This window comes from Mustelus asterias, chromosome 2 (assembly GCF_964213995.1).
Source record: "Mustelus asterias chromosome 2, sMusAst1.hap1.1, whole genome shotgun sequence".
In the NCBI taxonomy this organism is placed as follows: domain Eukaryota; kingdom Metazoa; phylum Chordata; class Chondrichthyes; order Carcharhiniformes; family Triakidae; genus Mustelus; species Mustelus asterias.
The window spans coordinates 106,423,043-106,440,027 of record NC_135802.1 but is presented as its reverse complement, the minus strand read 5'-3'; the positions used below and the strand labels follow the sequence as shown (position 1 = coordinate 106,440,027).

General features: G+C 42.4%; 1 protein-coding gene across 1 annotated transcript in view; it reads left to right on the top strand.

The window, feature by feature from the left end:
- tax1bp1b (Tax1 (human T-cell leukemia virus type I) binding protein 1b) overlaps nt 1–16,985 on the top strand; it is a 137,053-nt gene that overhangs the window by 36,081 nt on the left and 83,987 nt on the right. The window contains exons 5-6 of the mRNA XM_078239869.1: nt 3,623–3,781; nt 15,500–15,648. Of these exons, the coding sequence (XP_078095995.1) occupies nt 3,623–3,781; nt 15,500–15,648 (308 nt within the window). The remainder of the gene's footprint in view (nt 1–3,622; nt 3,782–15,499; nt 15,649–16,985) is intronic.

Below are 16,985 nucleotides of genomic sequence, written 5' to 3'. Positions count from 1 at the left end.
TATCTATTAGTCAGTTAGGGGCTACTCTTGGTTAAATTTGGCTCCCTCAGTTGGGTTAAGGCGATAGGTATGGAGATCTCTGTTAGAAGGTAATGGGATGGTTATAGTTGACTTCAGCATTCCTGGTTTTGGGACAGGAATTTGGGATTCATGCTCCAGAGCACACAACTATCCCTGTTCGCATTTATATGGACAAATGAAATAGAATATAAGAAATAGGACCTGGAGTAGACCGACAAGATCATAATTAATCATGCAGTTAACTTAGCTCCAGCTTTCTGCATCATTCCCACATCCCTGAGTATCAGCCTCCTATCTTGAATCGCTTAGTAAATGTGCATCCACAGCTCTCTGGGGTAGATGAGATTCATCAAGAATATTCTTTTGTCTATGCTCACAGAAGAAGACTAGATACTTGCATCCCTAAAACAAAATATTGCAGATGTTTGGGTTCTGATGAAAGGTCATACGCACTCCACAGATTCTATCTCAGTTGCGAAGTGTCATTTTCTAAGATGGTGGCAGGGTGATGGAACTTTATTTCCCCCCTCAATGTTTCAGCTATCACAATAAGTTAATGTCAGCTCTCCTGCAGTTAGTGAAAAGTGGGGCATCAATTGCTCAAGTTCGCTTCCTAGTTATGTTTAATTACATAGTTCAGCTGAGGCAGCTGTAGGGAGACAGAGGTGTGCAGGAGAGGAAAACCTACCAAGATATCCAGTTTTTGAATGCCGTCAAGTGATCCCTGATTGATCTAGTCCTCATCAAACTTGGAGGTTCCTTCATTTGAATAACTTAACACTCACCATCAAGGCTGCTACACAAATATTGATTGAAATATCAGGATTACCAGTGCTTGCAGAACTAGAGCTATTATGGAAAAAACACCATTAGGATGGACCTATTTTTCTGGAGTTTAGAAAAAGGAGAGGTGATCACAAGATTTACAAAATTCTGAAGGAGCTTGCAGAGATGTTTGCCCCGGCTTGGAGACAATACACATCTCTTTAACCTGTGTTTAATGTTCCCTCCAACCACATTATCTGTACCTTTTAAGACCTGGCTGGCTGTAGAGATTTGCATTCTAATTAGTATTCTGTAACTTGATTTCTGTGTCTGTGCACTGTTGGAGAACAGAGACCACTCTATCTGACGAAGGAGCAGCACGCTCCGAAAGCTTATGGTATTTGCTACCAAATAAACCTGTTGGACTTTAACCTGGTGTTGTGAGACTTCTTACTATGCTTACCCCAGTCCAACGCTGGCATCTCCACATCATGACTACCATGGAGAATCCAAAACATGGGGCCATAGTCTCAAGGGGCTCATCATTTAGGACTGAGATGAGGAGAAATTACTTTATCCAAATGGTTGTGAATATTTTGAATTCTCTATCCCAGAGGCTTTCGGATGCTCCATCATTGAATATATCTTCGATTTAGGTGAGCAGATTTTTGGTGTTCCAGTGAATTGGGATATGAAGAGTGGAGAGGAAAGTGGAATTGAAGTTGAAGGGTGACACAGTAATTAGCATTGCTGCCTCACAGCATCAGGGATCTGAGATCAATTCCGGCCTCAGGTCACTGTCTGTGTGGAGTTAGCACATTGTCCTAGTTTCTGTGTGGGTTTCCTCCGGGTGCATTAGTCTCCTCCCACAGTCCAAAGATGTGAGGGTTAGATTGATTGACCATGCTAAATTGCCACTGAGTATCAGAGGGACTAGCAGGGTAAGTATGTGGGGTTATGGAGATAGGACCTCGGTGGGATTGTTGTCAGTACAGGCTTGATGGGCTCATTGGCCGCCTTCTGCACTGTAGGGATTCTATGATCAGCCATAATTGTATTGAAAGGCGGAGCAAGTTCAATAGGCCCTGTGCTCTACTCCTGTTTCTTATGTTATAAAAATTGATTAACATTTACACAATTTGCACCATAATACCATCTTGGTTAAATTATGTTTTGTGGCCTTGTTCTGATGTCTACCTACTTGCATTTTGAAAAGATTTTATAAAGCAACATTTTCTTCATTAGCTGCTTGTCACTTTCGCATTGGCCCACTAAAGGTAATCTTAGGCAGTTTAGTAAAGTTGACACTTTTTTGTCTGCCAGTCAACACCAGTTGTTGGGTTTTAAATTCTAATTTAACGTCCCAGTGATATGCCATAATTGCTGTCTGCTATTTTCTGATACGTAAGATTTTAGAAATATGAAGCCTATTCCAACCTCCACAAAAAGGCCTCAAGCAACAGCCTTATTCACTATAATGTTTTGTAGGCTACAAGAAAGCTTGAGTTTTATTTCTCCAAGCATAAAGACCTCAGATTACAGTTATGTCAGTATCCTGGCTAACCCAAAAAGTTCTGTCATGGGTCTGATGAATGTAGCTGTGAGTTAATTAACCTCCAGGGTTTTAACTTGCTTTTCTAATGTGGGCAACCACAAAATATGTATGGGAGCGTTTTCACCTTTGCACATTTCTGCCCTTCTCTTTTGAAGACGCTGACTTTGTTGAGTGTTGTTTCTGCAAATGCTGCCCACCCCATAATTACTCCAATGAACATCCATCTGGCAAAGGAAGAAGCTAGAACCGGTCGGTCTTTCACATGGGTTTATTCACAAAACTCAGTGTAATATAAGTGCAGACTACTTTTCCACATAGTTCCCCACACAGGTGGAAACTGGTTCTTGTTCTAACCTTTCCCCAATTAATATCTGCTGCTCTTAATAGAATTAAAGCATGCACTCCATTGTTGCAGCATTTGCAACATTAACAATACAAATGACTATTTTTCCTTTTTTAAAAAAAATGAATGGGGCATCCAGTTGTAGAAGATATCACAGACAAGTTCAACATCTGCATTGGTTGTATGCAAAAAGAGCATCCATAATAGCTTAGTAAGATTTTGGATAGGGGTGACTTTAGTCAGGTACATCTGAAGGCTGGCTCACTTTCTCATTGCTGTGTAAACACCTTTTGACATTAAAACCTATTTAAGTCTCTGCTCAACACTTCACAGGTTTGAAGAATGTATCAGTTGTGCTCTGTACAATGTGATCCAGTGCCTGAACGCTAAATTAGCATGATTTACTTCAGTTAGAGTTAACCGAAGGTGGAAATTATGATACCCATTTAGAGCATGAGATTGACAACACATTACGCAACAGTAGCTGTGGGCATCCTACATCTATATATCTCTTTTCACCAATTCTATCTTCTGTCATTGTTCTCGTAACTAAAACACCACATGATTAAGGTGAAAATTGTGTTAGTTTTTAACCTATTATTGACCAAGCAGTATTTGGTTTTGAGCCTGTTTTAGAATCTGCTGAGTTAAGGGGAGACCAGAAATGACCACAATAATGGTTGACAGCAGCTGTGAAAATTGATTAAATCTGCATGTACTATAACCATCATTGCAGGATACTATATGTATGACTACAAATGTGATAAGAAAATAGCTCACAGAAATAATTCTTGCTAACCAAGAAATGTTAAAGTTATCGTCATCTGATTTTCACTCTTTACTGTAAAGTTTGGATTCCTATTTGAATTCCTCTTTCAACACGGAAGTTGGCTTGTTGATGCAATATTATAAATTGGACCTCTAATTTATATATTCAGCAAAGGATTGAAGTGCTACTAAAGGAAAAAGAGGAGCTGTTGAAGACTAAGTCTGGACTTGAAGAAGAAACTGTCCAGTTAGGTGAGCGCCTGGAAAAATTTGAAAAAGAAATTCACCACGAGAAAGAAGTCTGTGACCAAATCAAAAAGGATTACAAGGTACAAATTTTAGATTTATAATGGTGTGTTTGTTATACTTGGAATAAGAAAGAAAATCTTGGGAGTTAACTTTCTATTTGCTGTAATATTTTTGTTTTCTAATTGGAAAAATATGGTAAGTATTTTTGTTACCTCAAAATGATGTTACCTGTGAGGTGGACTATATGTTTGCTTCTGACCTCAACAACCTTGGTGAAGCTATTTATGGAGATGGGCTCTGCAGTTTCGTGGACTCCAGTGGAGGTGGTGCTCAACACTGGCCTGAGGGTCAATATGGATTTGTCCAATTCCAGAAAGTTATTGATAAATGTTTTCCTGTTAATCGGCCAGGTTTTTAAAACCATTTTTAATTGTTAACCCCAAAAGCTCAAGTCAGTGGTCATGGATTGCTGAGTAATGAGAGTTACTACCTGGCTGCATGTCTTTAAAACTAAATAGAGGCTTAGAAGTTTACAGCATGGAACAGGTCCTTCGACCCACCTTGTCCGTGCCGCCCAGTTTTTACCACTAAGCTAGTACCAGTTGCCCGCATTTGGCCCATATCCCTCTATACCCATCTTACCCATGTAACTGTCTAAAATTTTGAAGTTGAAGCAACAAGTTTATTTTGTTGGAACGTATTTCATTTTTTAATGTTTGAAGTACAACTATTCCTATTGTACAAGTTGTCTTTCAACTTAAAATGCTTATTCTGCATTCCAGCTCTTTCAGCATTAACCCAGAGAGCAGAAATGAAGTAAAATAAAGTTTATTTATTAGTCACAAGTAAGGCTTACATTAACACTGCAATGAAGTTACTCTGAAATTCCCCTAGTCGTTACACTCCAGCACCATGTTCGGGTCAATGCACCTAACCAGCATGTCTTTCAGACTGTGGGAGGAAACTGGAGCACCCGGAAGAAACCCATGCAAACACTGGGAGAACATGCAAACTCCAAACAGACCGTGACCCAAGCTGGGAATCGAACCCAGGTCCCTGGCGCTGAGAGGCAGCAGTGCTAACCACTGTGCCACCGTGCCATGTGAAAATCTTGCAGGGTAGTTATACACTGCCCTTTTATGTTTGAACAATTGAGCATCTCTTATATTATACTGTAGCAACGTAATAGAAAAATAAGGTACCCTGTTATGAAAGTGGAAATAAGTCAATTTGCATGAACTAAATCACAAAAATACATATTCACACCTAATTTATAGTCAATGATATTAACGTGGCATGAACATTTTGTGGTTTGCCCTTTGAATTATTTCTTTCATAGATTTAAAAGCATAATTTTTCTAATAGATGGGTTCTTTGGAGAGCTCCACAGTCTGAATAGTTAGAAATCTCTCTGCATCTGAAACAAAAAATATAGATTTTTTTTAGATAATTAACCAAGTTGGTTCAAGTTCCATTGGTAATGTTTTGAGCTGTTTTAAAGCTTCGTCACCAAATGTCTATGTTCTTGATTTTTGGATTGCAGCCTTAATATAGTTGCTTTTAGACAACACTTTCTCTTGATCTCAGTCTGGTAAAATTAAGAATGTGGTTTCAAATATAAAAGCAGATGGCTTATTTTGGTAATGATTCTTGTTGGGCTGCTGAAGAAATAATGTTTATTTCCATGATAGCTCTGTTATACAGAATACCATCTGTTCGTAGGAAGGAGGATAGAGATCAAGGGAAAGGTGTTATTTTAAGAGAGAAAAATTGATTTTAAGAAAAAAATCATTGGTTTAACTCCTTCCAGGTGTTTGCAGTTCAAATTTCTACCTTGAAAGTGGTCCCAACATTTCTGGTTACACTCCAGAAACAGGAACTTGAACAGTATTTTCCCAATCACATGTTCTACTGTACTCCCTTCAACCTACATCGTATTGATGATATGTACATGTCCAGGTGCAGGCATTGCTTGGCCGCTTCATTTCTGTCCTCAGTCTCATCACAAGCTTCTGTAGCTTTTTATTATTCTTTCATGGCATGTGGGTGTCACTAGCTCGGCCAGCATCTTGTCCATCCCTAACTGTTTATGAGAAGACAGTGGTGAGCTGCCACCTTGATCTGCTGCAGTCCATAAGGTGTAAGTCCACCAACAATGCTCTTAGAAAGGGAGTTCCAGGATTTTGATTCCCTGACAGTGAAGAAAGGGTGATCTAGTTACGAGTCAGGATGGCGTGGAGCTGGGAGGGGAACTCGCAGGTGATGGGGTTCCCAGGCTGGTTAGCACTATTGCCTCACAGCGCCAGGGACCCGGTTCAATTCTGGACTCGGGTCACTGTTGTCTTTGCTCATTCTCCCCATGTCTGCATGGGTTTCCTCCAGGTGTTCCAGTTTCCTCCCACACTCCAAAGTTCTGAGGGTTAGGTTGATTGGCTATGCTAAGTTGCCCCTTAGTGTCAGGGTGTAGCAGGAAAAATACATGCAGTTACAGGGATGGGGCCTGGCTGGGGTTGTTGTCAGTGCAAGCTCAATGGGCCGAATGACCTCCTTCTGCACTGTAGGGATTCTATGATCGGTTGCCCTTGTCTTTCTTAGTGATAAAGGTTGCAGGTTTGGAAGGTGCTGCCGAAGAAACCTTGGTTAGTTGCTGCAGTGCATCTTGTAGAACATACACACGGCTGCCACTGTGCATTGGTAGTGGAGGAAGTGAATTTTGAAGATGATGGATGGGATGCTTTGTCCTGGATGATGCTGACCTCCTTGTGTGTTGTTGGAGCTGTACTCATGCAGACAAATTGAGCACGTTACACCACACTCCTGATTTCTCCTTGTCAATAAGTGGACAGGCTTTGGGGAGTCAGGAAGTGAGTTACTCTTGACATAATTCCTAGCCTCTGACCTGATGTTATATCCACAGTATTATATGGCTGGTCCAGTTCAATTTCTGGTCAGTGGTGGCCCCAGGAGTTTGATAGTGTGGGCTTCAGCAATGGTCATGTCATTGTTTGGGCCAAGGCTTTAATGAGATCGCAAGCTCAACAGCCTGAGCGGAACCCAAACTGAGTACCAGTAAGCAGGTTGTTGCTCTGTAAATGCCACTTGATTTCACTGTTGACACCACCTTCCACCACATTACTGATGATCAAGAATAGACTAATGGCCTGGTAGGATTTCTCCTTTATTGTTGATGGGCCATAACTAGGTAATTCTCCACATTGCCTGTGTTGCAGCTATACTGGAAAGCTCAGTTAAGGGTACAGCTAGTTCTGGAGCACAAATCTTCAATACTATTGCTAGAATGTTGTTGGGAGCCATCACTTTTGCAGTATCTGGTGCTTTCATCAGTTCTGTAATATCACCTGGAGTGAATCAAATTGGCTGCAGACAGGCATATGTGATGCTCTGGCCCTCTGCAGGAGACCAAGATGGATCATCCATTCTGCACCTCTGGCTGAAGGTGGGTGCAAATGCTTCAACCAGCACTGGCGTGCTGGGCTCCCTCATTATTGAGGATAAGGATATTTGTTGGGCCTTCGCCTCCAGTCAGTTGTTTAATTGTCCACAGCTGAATGTGGAAGGACTATGGAGCTATTGGTTTTGGCATTTTTTGGCTTTATCTATTGCATGCTGCTTCCATTGTATGGTACGCAAGTAGTCCTGTGTTGTAGCTTCTTCAGTTTGACACCTCATTTTTAGGTATTCCTGATGCATCCACCTGCACTCTTCTTTGAACCTGGGTTGATCTCCTGGTTTGTTGGTCATGTTCGACTGGGGCATATGCCAGACCTTGAGGTTACATAGATCATAGAAGACCACAGAAACCCTACAGTGCAGAAAGATGCCATTTGGCCAATCGAGTCAACACCGACCACAATCCCATCCAGACCCTAATCCCCCTTTCCTTACATATTTACCCGCTAATTCCCCTAACCTACGCATCTCAGGACACTAAAGGGCAATTTTAGCATGGCCAATCAACCTAACCTGCACATCTTTGGCCTGTGGGAGGAAACCAGAGCACCCGGAGGAAACCCACGCTTAATAACATATTATGGTTGTATACAACTCTGCTACTGATGACCCTCATGGATGCCCAGTTTTGAGTTGCTAGATCTGTTCGAAGTCCCATTTAGAACTGTGGTGGTGCCACACAACATGGTGGCAGTATGTTCAATTTTCCAATTCGTCAGGTAGTTGCTATTATTATAGCTATGTTGGAGGCATAACTCGTTCCACAGCACATCTTTGGGGGGGGGGGGGGGGGGGGGGGGGGGGGGGTGCACATGGTGGCACAGTGTTAGCACTGCTGCCTCACAGAGCCAAGGACCTGGGTTCGATTCCAGCCTTGGGCAACCGTCTGTGTGGAGTTTGCATGTTCTCCCCATGTTTCCTCTGGGTGCTCCGGTTTCCTACCACAGTCGAAAGATGTGCAGGTTGACCATAATAAATTGCCCCTTAGTCCAAAGATGTGTCAGTTGGATGGATTAGCCATGGTAAATAAACAGGTAAAGTGAGTGTGAACCAAGGTGGCAGCTGGAGTATAATGTGGGGAAGTCTGATGTTATTCACTTATGTATAAGAATAGAAAAGCAACATTTCTTTACAGGTGTAAAACTTTTCAATATTGATATTCAGAGAAGCTAGGGTACATTCATGCAAGGAATGCAACGTTAGCATGCAGATACAGCGAGCAATCAGGAAGGCAAATAGCCATGTTACCTTTACTTACAAGGGCAGTGGAGCTCAAGAACCAAAACATCTTATGACAATTATGCAGAACTTTGGTGAGACCACACCTGGAATACTGTATGGTGTTTTAGTACCCAAATTTAAGGAAGGATATACTTGCAATGGAGGTGGCACTGTGAAGGTTCACTAGAACCTGCATTGTGACTGCTGCTCCACGATGAGTAGCTGAGTAAATTAAGCCTATACGCTCAAGTTTAGAAGAATGAGAGGTGTCCTTATGGAAACATTATAATATTTTGAAGGGGCTTGACTGAGAGATTTGACTGAGAGAGACTGGTTTCTCTGGCTGGGGAATCTAGAACACAAGCACAGTCACAATACAGGCTGATGGCTTAGGACTGAGGTGAAGAGAAATTAGTCAAGCGGTTATGGAATTTTGGAGTTTTCTACTTCAGAGCATTGTGGCTGCTCCATCATTGAATATATTTAAGACTGAGACAGATATTTGGGGAGGCAATTCTCCCAAAAGTGCTGAATTGGAGGGAAAATTGTTCTAAATCCCGACTGTTCTGACAGTTCAGCTTCTCACCTGAATCTCCGCACTCTGTGCACTGAAGAGGTCCCAGTCGTGAATCTCATTAAAAACCCTGGGGGCGGGGCCTATTCACACCAGAGTTTTTGACAGTTTTGCTGGCCAGCCCGGGATCCCCGCAGTGCTGCCCCTCCAGGCCCCCCCCATGGCCCGATCGCAGCCCCCACAACAATTTCCGGGCCAGCCCTGACCCCCCCCCACCCCACCCCCCCCTTCTGTCCCGGAGTGCCCCGATGCCCGGGCCCCACCCCCCAGCAGTGGCGATTCCACCTCACCCCGGTCAACTCCTCCCCGCCCGCCCCAATCGCTGCCCTCCCTCCAGTCCAGACCAATCCCAATGCAGTGTGGCAGCGGGACCCCCCACCCCCACCAATCGCATCTAGGCTCTCCCCACAATAGGCCCTGCCCCCTGGCACTGCCCAATGGTGGGCAGTGTCAAGGTGCCCCCTGGGCATGGGCACTGTGCCCCTTGGGCAGTGCCAGGGGGCACAGGCTGGCACTGCCAGGGTGCCCATGCCCAGGGGGCACCCCCGCCACCTAACCCGCTGGGGGCCCCGATTGCCCCCCTTCATTCTTCAAAATAGATTAAAAACAGATTTAAATGACTTAACTGCCTTCCCGCTGATTTCCAGCATGGTCTGGCCGGCGACTGTTTGCCGGCTCTGGGAGATGCGCATGCGTTCCCGGTGCACGCGCAAATCCCCGTTCAAGGCCGCAGACGTGCGTCTCCCGGCCGGACCCGCCAGAAAAGTGGCGGGCTGCAATGGGAGAATCGCGGCCTTGGTGTCTCAGGGAATCATGGAAAATGGGGAGCAGGTAGGAAAGTGGAGTTGAGGTAGAAGATCAGCTATGACTATATTGAATAGTGGATCAGGCTGAAGGGACCATGTGGCCTCCTGTTCCTGCTCCTTGGGTAATTAACCATACCCCTCACTATGTTGTTCCAGTACAGCTACAACACTGGTATCTGCACAAAATGGGAAATTATCCCGATGTGCACTCTTCACAGAAAGCAGCACAAATGTCACCTGGCGACTTAACACGCATCAACCTAATCCCAATCATGTGAAAAGTGATGCAGGAGTCCTCAGCAATGATATCAAGCAGCAATTGCCCACTAATAGCTCCTGCTCACTGAGGCTCCGTTAGAATTTTTGTTAGGACCACTTGGCTGCAGACTTGACTACCAACCAGGGATGTAAGCTGAATTTCTGAGGTGCCTTTGACATCAACAGAGAATTTGACTGTGACACTCAGAAGCACTGGTAAAACAGAGGTCAGTGCAGATCAGATAGAAAACTGCTCAATGGCTGGAGTCATATGTGGCACAAAAGTTAGTGTTTTCCAATGACCCGCAGCCATTCATCTCAACCCAAGTTTTTTGGGACACCGTCCTAGGGCCAACCATCTTCAGTAATTACATTAATACTCTCACCATGATAACATCAGGTGTCAGTGTCACATACGTGTGTTCAGCTCCTTTTGCAGTTCTTCATGTAAATATGAATGGCTTCATTCTGACTGCCAATTTTCATCTCTGGTATGGCTCTAACATAGTAGAACATCCCAAGGCTCTTCATGGAAGCTTTTTCAAACAAAATTTGACACCAAGCCACACTATTGAAATAGGTGACCAAAAGCTAGTCAATGAGGGAAGTTGAGAGATCCCTCTTAAAGGAGAGGGGGGTGGGGGCGGAATGGGATGGGAAATAGAGTCAGCATTGGAGGAGAGTTATAGGAGGGTTGACGGGCTGGAGCAGGTTATACAGATAGCAAAGGCTGAGCCATGAAGGAATTTGAAAACAGGAATGCAAATTGCTGATCAGAACCATTGTATGGTAGTGAGGACAAACAGAATTGATGCAAGTTGGGATATGGACCAAAGAGTTTTGGAAGACCTCCAGTTTACTGAGGGTGGTAGGCCGTCCAGGGTGTGGATAAGATTTTCCTCCAGTTAAATATTAGGAAGCCGCTGTCTGTGGTCTCCACCACAAATTCCAATCCCGAGTTGCTGACACCATCCCTCCACTTGCCATTCACAACTTTGGGGCCATAATTGCCCCTGAGATGAGTTCTCAATCATGTATTCATGATATTACTTGGATTGCCTCTTTCCACTTCTCTAACATTACCCAATCTTCTCGTGCCTCAGCTTACCTGCTGAACCCTCTTCCTGTGTTATCTCTAGACTTGACTATTGCGATACACTCCTGGCTAACATTCCAGATTCAATCCTCTGAGATTGAAGTGATTCTAAACCCTGCTGCCTATGTCCTAACTCGCACCAAGTCCTGTTCACCCATTACCCCTGCTCTTGCTCAGCTGCATTAGCACCCAGTTAATCAATGCCTTCATTTTAAAATTTTAATTCTAGTTTTCAAATCCACCCTTGTCCTGGTCCCCCTCTGTTTTTATAAATTTCCTCCAGCCCCACAACTTTTCAAGATGAACTCCTGATATTGAATTCTGCCCGTCTGAGAATTCCTTGTTTTAGTTGTTTTAGCATCGGTGGCCCTGTCTTCATGTGCTTGGGCCCTAAGCTCTGGAATTCTTTTCCTAAAACTCTTCACTACTCTGCCTTTTGTTTTATAAGGCGTCTTTCTAAGTCTATCTTTTGGACAAGCTTTTGGCCATCCACCCTAATATGATTTAGTGGATTGGTGTCATGTTTTATTTTCTAAAGCTTCAATATAGTGCTTTTGGACCTTTTTAGATTAAAGGCACTGCATAAATACAAATTGTTGCTGGTGTCATTTGGATGTAGCTGTAAAAACACCCAAGAAGCTCAACACCATCCAAATCGAAGAATATTGGCATTTCATCCAGTCAGCTGAAGACTGGTGTAAGTGTTTACAGTGTATACCACCTGAAAGATGCAACTTACCATTCCTCTTGGCAGTATCTACCTAGCCTGTGAACCCCACTATCTGTAAGGACAAGGGCAACAAGTGCATGTGAATAATCATCACATCCATTATCCATGCTACATACTATCTTCAATTGGATGCCATTCATTCATTGCTGAGTCAAAATCCAGGAACTCCCTACCTAACAGCATTGTGGGAGAATCTTCATCATACACTGCAGCAGTTCAAGAACACAGCTCGCGATCATTTTATCACAACATTTGGGGTTGGACAATAAATTCTACCCTTGCCCGAGACAGTCACAGCTTGAGAATGAATATAAAAAAGCCTCAGGCTGTTGTATGCCATGACTGCTGCAGCAGTGATTTTCTTCAATGTTCAACTCAGAAATAGGTAAAACTAACTGCATAAAGTTCACTTTCCAAAATTTTTAATGTAAAAAGTAATGAGTGTCTTGGAGCATTCAAGCTTTTATTTTTAACTACTTTCTAAGGGACAGAATTATTTTTCAATATAAACAGAAGCTGCTTAACCTAGCCCTAAATTTTCAAAGAATTGAAGAGGCTTCCAATATGACCACAATCTGTCTGAGAATATTTCTGTATTGGTGGTAAAACCCACCAAGTTGTTTGCTGTTTTGGTTGTATTCTGGCTGCAAAAGTAAATCAAACTTTTGATTTACGTCTTACCAATTGTCCTATTGGTAAGACGCAGCATTGGTTCATGAAAGGAAGGTCAAGTTTGACTAATTTGGTCGAATTCTTTGAGAACATTACATGTGCAGTGGACAATGGAGAACCTGTGGATGTGGTGTATCTGGATTTCCAGAAGGCATTTGACAAGGTGCCATACCAAAGATTGCTACATAAGATAAAGGTGCACAGTGTTACGGGTAACTTATTATCATGGATAGAGGATTCGTTAACTAACAGAAAGCAAAGAGTGGGGGTAAATGGGTGTTTTTCTGGTTGGCGATCAGTGACTAGTGGTGTGCCTCAGGGATCAGTGTTGGGACCGCAATTGTTTACGATTTAGATAGATGATTTGGAGTTGGGGACCAAGTGTAGTGTGTCAAAATTCGCCGATGACACGAAGATGAGTGGCAGAGCAAAGTGTGCAGAGGACGCTGAAAGTCTGCAAAGGGATATAGATAGTCTAAGTGAGTGGGCAAGGGTCTGACAGATGGAGTACAATGCTGGTAAATGTGAGGTCATCCATTTTGGTAGGAATAACAACAAAATGGACTATTATTTAAATGGTAAAAAATTGCAGCATGCTGCTATGCAGAGGGACCTGGGTGTCCTTGTGCAAGAATCTCAAGGAGTTGGTTTGCAGGTGCAGCAGGTAATTAAAAGGCAAATGGAATTTTGTCCTTCATTGCTAAAGGGATGGAGTTTAAAAACAGTGAGGTTATGTTGCAACTGTATAAGGTGCTGGTGAGGCCACACCTGGAATACTGTGTACAGTTTTGGTTTCCTTACTCGAGAAAGGATATACTGGCACTGGAGGGGGTGCAGAGGAGATTCACTTGGTTGATTCCAGAGTTGAATGGATTGGCTTATGCGGAGAGACTGAGTAGACTGGGGCTATACTCATTGGAATTCAAAAGAATGAGGGGAGATCTTATAGAAACATATAAGATAGAAGCAGGGAAGTTGTTTCCACTGGCAGGTGAAACTAGAACTAGGGGATATAGCCTCAAAATAAGGGGAAGCAGATTTAGGACTGAGTTGAGGAGGTAATTCTTCACACGAAGGGTTGTGAATCTGTGGAATTCCCTGTCCAGTGAAGCAGCTGTGGCTACCTCATTGAATGTTTTTAAGGCAAGGATAGATAAAGTAGGGACATGTTTGGCGCAACTTGTGGGCCGAAAGGCCTGTTTGTGCTGTAGCTTTTCTATGTTCTATAAATTTTTGAACAGTAAATGATTTAAGGGTTTTGGTGAGTGGGCGGGTAAGTGGAGCTGAGTACATGAAAAGATCAGCCATGATCTTATTGATTGGTGGAGCAGGCTCGTGGGGCCAGATGGCCTATTCCTGCTCCTAGTTCTTATGTTCTTAAACCTATTTATTCTGGTTCAAACTGTTGATAAAATATAGTTTAGCTTGGAGCATTTTAATCTGAATTTAGAGTTTTCTCCAAATGTGGTGAACTTTTAGGGTTTGACTAACTGTAGTTATATTTATTTGACGTGTAATTGGAAGTAAAAATGAAAATCTGTCAGTTGATAATAGATTGTAAGATCTTGGGTCAAGCTGACAAATTCAGCAGTTGAATGTTTCATCTCCCGCTGACACTTCATGAATCATCAGAGTAAACATGGCCAGTATTTCATGCAAGCTGAGGGGAAGGCCAGAAATGCAGGCTTATAAAAAAAATGACTTTTAAGTTTTTGAAATGACATTCTGGCAGCATTGACAGCTTTGTCCTGATGCAAGTTCAAGTCAATGCTTGAAAAGGAAGGCATTTGAGACCCTAAGTTTCTATTTCCATGGCTCTGCCAGAAATGCTAATGAGTTCAGAGCATTTTCAAAGCATGTGATCCTAGGGCATGTCTCTGAAACGGAAAAGCAATTTCAGATGTAAGCTTTTGATGGTGGTTGCAGTGGCTAGCAACTTGGATAATTTCAACAATAGTATTGTTGCAGTCTAATTATTTTTTTATCACATTTAATTGTGTTCATTTAGCTTCATAGGTTGGTTTATATTTGGGTTATTCAGTTTTGTTGTATATTGACGTTCCACATCTTTAAAGTATGCATCATAATTCTATCATAAATCTTTTGGATCACCCTTCACATTGAATGAAAACCTATAAATTTTAAAGACTTTTAGAAGTCTAAAAAAATGATGTTGCAAGCTTTAATTCTGTTGCTTTTGATATTCTTTTAACACCATAATGTGCAAAACATGTTTCTGAGTATTTTCATTGAACCTATAAATTAGCACTGACTTGGTAGGTTTAAAAATATTTAAGAATTTTGTTATTTCTTGCACTGGAATGAAAATTAAAAATATTGTGTGACTGTAACAAAAGTAAAGCAGGCAGTGGTATTGTCACTGGACTAAGTAATCCAGAGATCCAAGGTAATGCTCTATGGATCTGGTTTCGAATTCCACCATGACAGATGGTGAAATTTGAATTCAATAAAAATCCGGAATTAAATATCTAATGATGACCATGAAACCATTATCATAAAAAAACCTGTCTGGTTTACCTATGTCCTTTAGGGAAGAAAATTAGCTATCCTGACCTGGCCTGGCCCCTCCTATTTCTGAGCTACATATTGCCCCTCTGTAACATTATGCAAACGCACAGAGTTGGCTTTATTCTTGTGTATGCCATCGACTCCTCCACTCTACCTCACCATCACCTCCCTTGATTCCTCCGATATTCATAAATTATCCACTGCTTATCTGACATCTACTCAAAAAGCAGAAATTTCTGTAATTAAATACTGGGAAGACTAAAGCCATTGTTTTCATTCAATGCTCCAACTTCATTCCCTCACAACATTTGGAAGTTTGCATCAATTAAGTGCACCTGTGTAGTTAAATTCAAATAAGTGAAAGTATTTTCTGTGCGTAAAAGTTTTGAATTCAAATTTGATGCCTTGCTTAATAGGATTTTTAAAAACTTGTTGAACTAGGATCTCTTCCAGAGCTCAGAAGCTTTAAAATTTGAGAAAGAAGACATTGAGAAAAAGTATAAAGAAGCTGCTGCAAAAATTACTCAACTTGAAGGAGACATAGTGACTGCTAATCAAAAAGCCATTGCAAAGGAAACTGAATTAGACAGGTATGAAAACCGCTCCCGTGTTGTGTGTGAAAACCGCTCCCGTGTTGTGTATGAAAACCGCTCCCATGTTGTGTATGAAAACCGCCCCCGTGTTGTGGAGTGACATTCCCATTGGAGTTCATAATTATTAGAGCAACTTTCGTTTATTCCCCTCTAGTGCAACAGCATCTTCCCATAATTTGGTCTAGTTGGACCAAGGAGCGGCACAGGCTTGGAGGGCCGAAGGGCCTGTTTCCTGTGCTGTACTGTTCTTTGTTCTTTAATTTGTATTTCAGATCATCAGCCTGCACTCCTGCCACCACCGTATTGCTGTTATGTTTCCTCCTCTCTTTACTGGCAACATACTTTTCCAAATAGGTACTTTTATATACAAGACACTTTTCTTATGGCTAGAGTAAGGTAAGAATAACTTCCCTTGAATCGAGGCACCATTTGACCAAGTGTGACATCAAAGAGTCTGAACAAAACTGAAGTCATTGGAAATAGGGGAGGGAAATCTCCACATGGGCTGATGTCATATCCAGCACAAAGGAGGATGGTTCTGGTTGTTAGAACTCAATCATCTCAAACCCACGGCATTGCTTCAGGAGTTCCTCTGTGTAGTTGGTATTCTAGGCCCAACTATATTTAGTTGATTCATTAATTAGTTTCCCTCTATCAGATATGTCAGAAGTGGGGATGTGTGCTGATAATTGCAGTGTTCAATATTATTCGCAGCTCCTCAGATATAGTCTGTGCCCACATGCAGCAAAACCTGGACAATTTTCTGGGCTGATACATGGCAAGTAACATTTGTTCTATACAAGCCCCAAGCAATGACCATCTCCAACAAGGAGGAGAATCTGACCATCTCCATTCAATGGCATTACCATCGTTGACTCTTCCACCAACATCCTATATAACTAGAAACTGGACCAACTATATCTATACTGTGGCTGCAAAAGCAGATCAGGCGCTGAGAATTGTATGGTCAGCAACTTGCTTTATAATTCCCAAAGCATGTCCACCATATACAAGGTTCAATTCAGGAATGTGATTTTGTTTTTATTTTTCATTTTGGGATGTGGTCACTGCTGGCCAGATCAGCATTTATCACCCATCCCTAATTCCCTTGAGAAGGTGGGGGTGAGCAGCATCATTGAACCACTGCAGCCCATGTGGAGAGAGTTCCATGATATTTACCTGGCAACAGTGAAGGAACAGTGATATATATTCCAAGCCAGGATGTGAGTGACTTGGAGGGGAATTTCCAGGTGGTGGTGTTCCCATGCATCAGCTGCCCTTGTGGTTCTAGATAGTAGCAGCCGTGGTTTGGAAGGTACTGTATAAATAATACT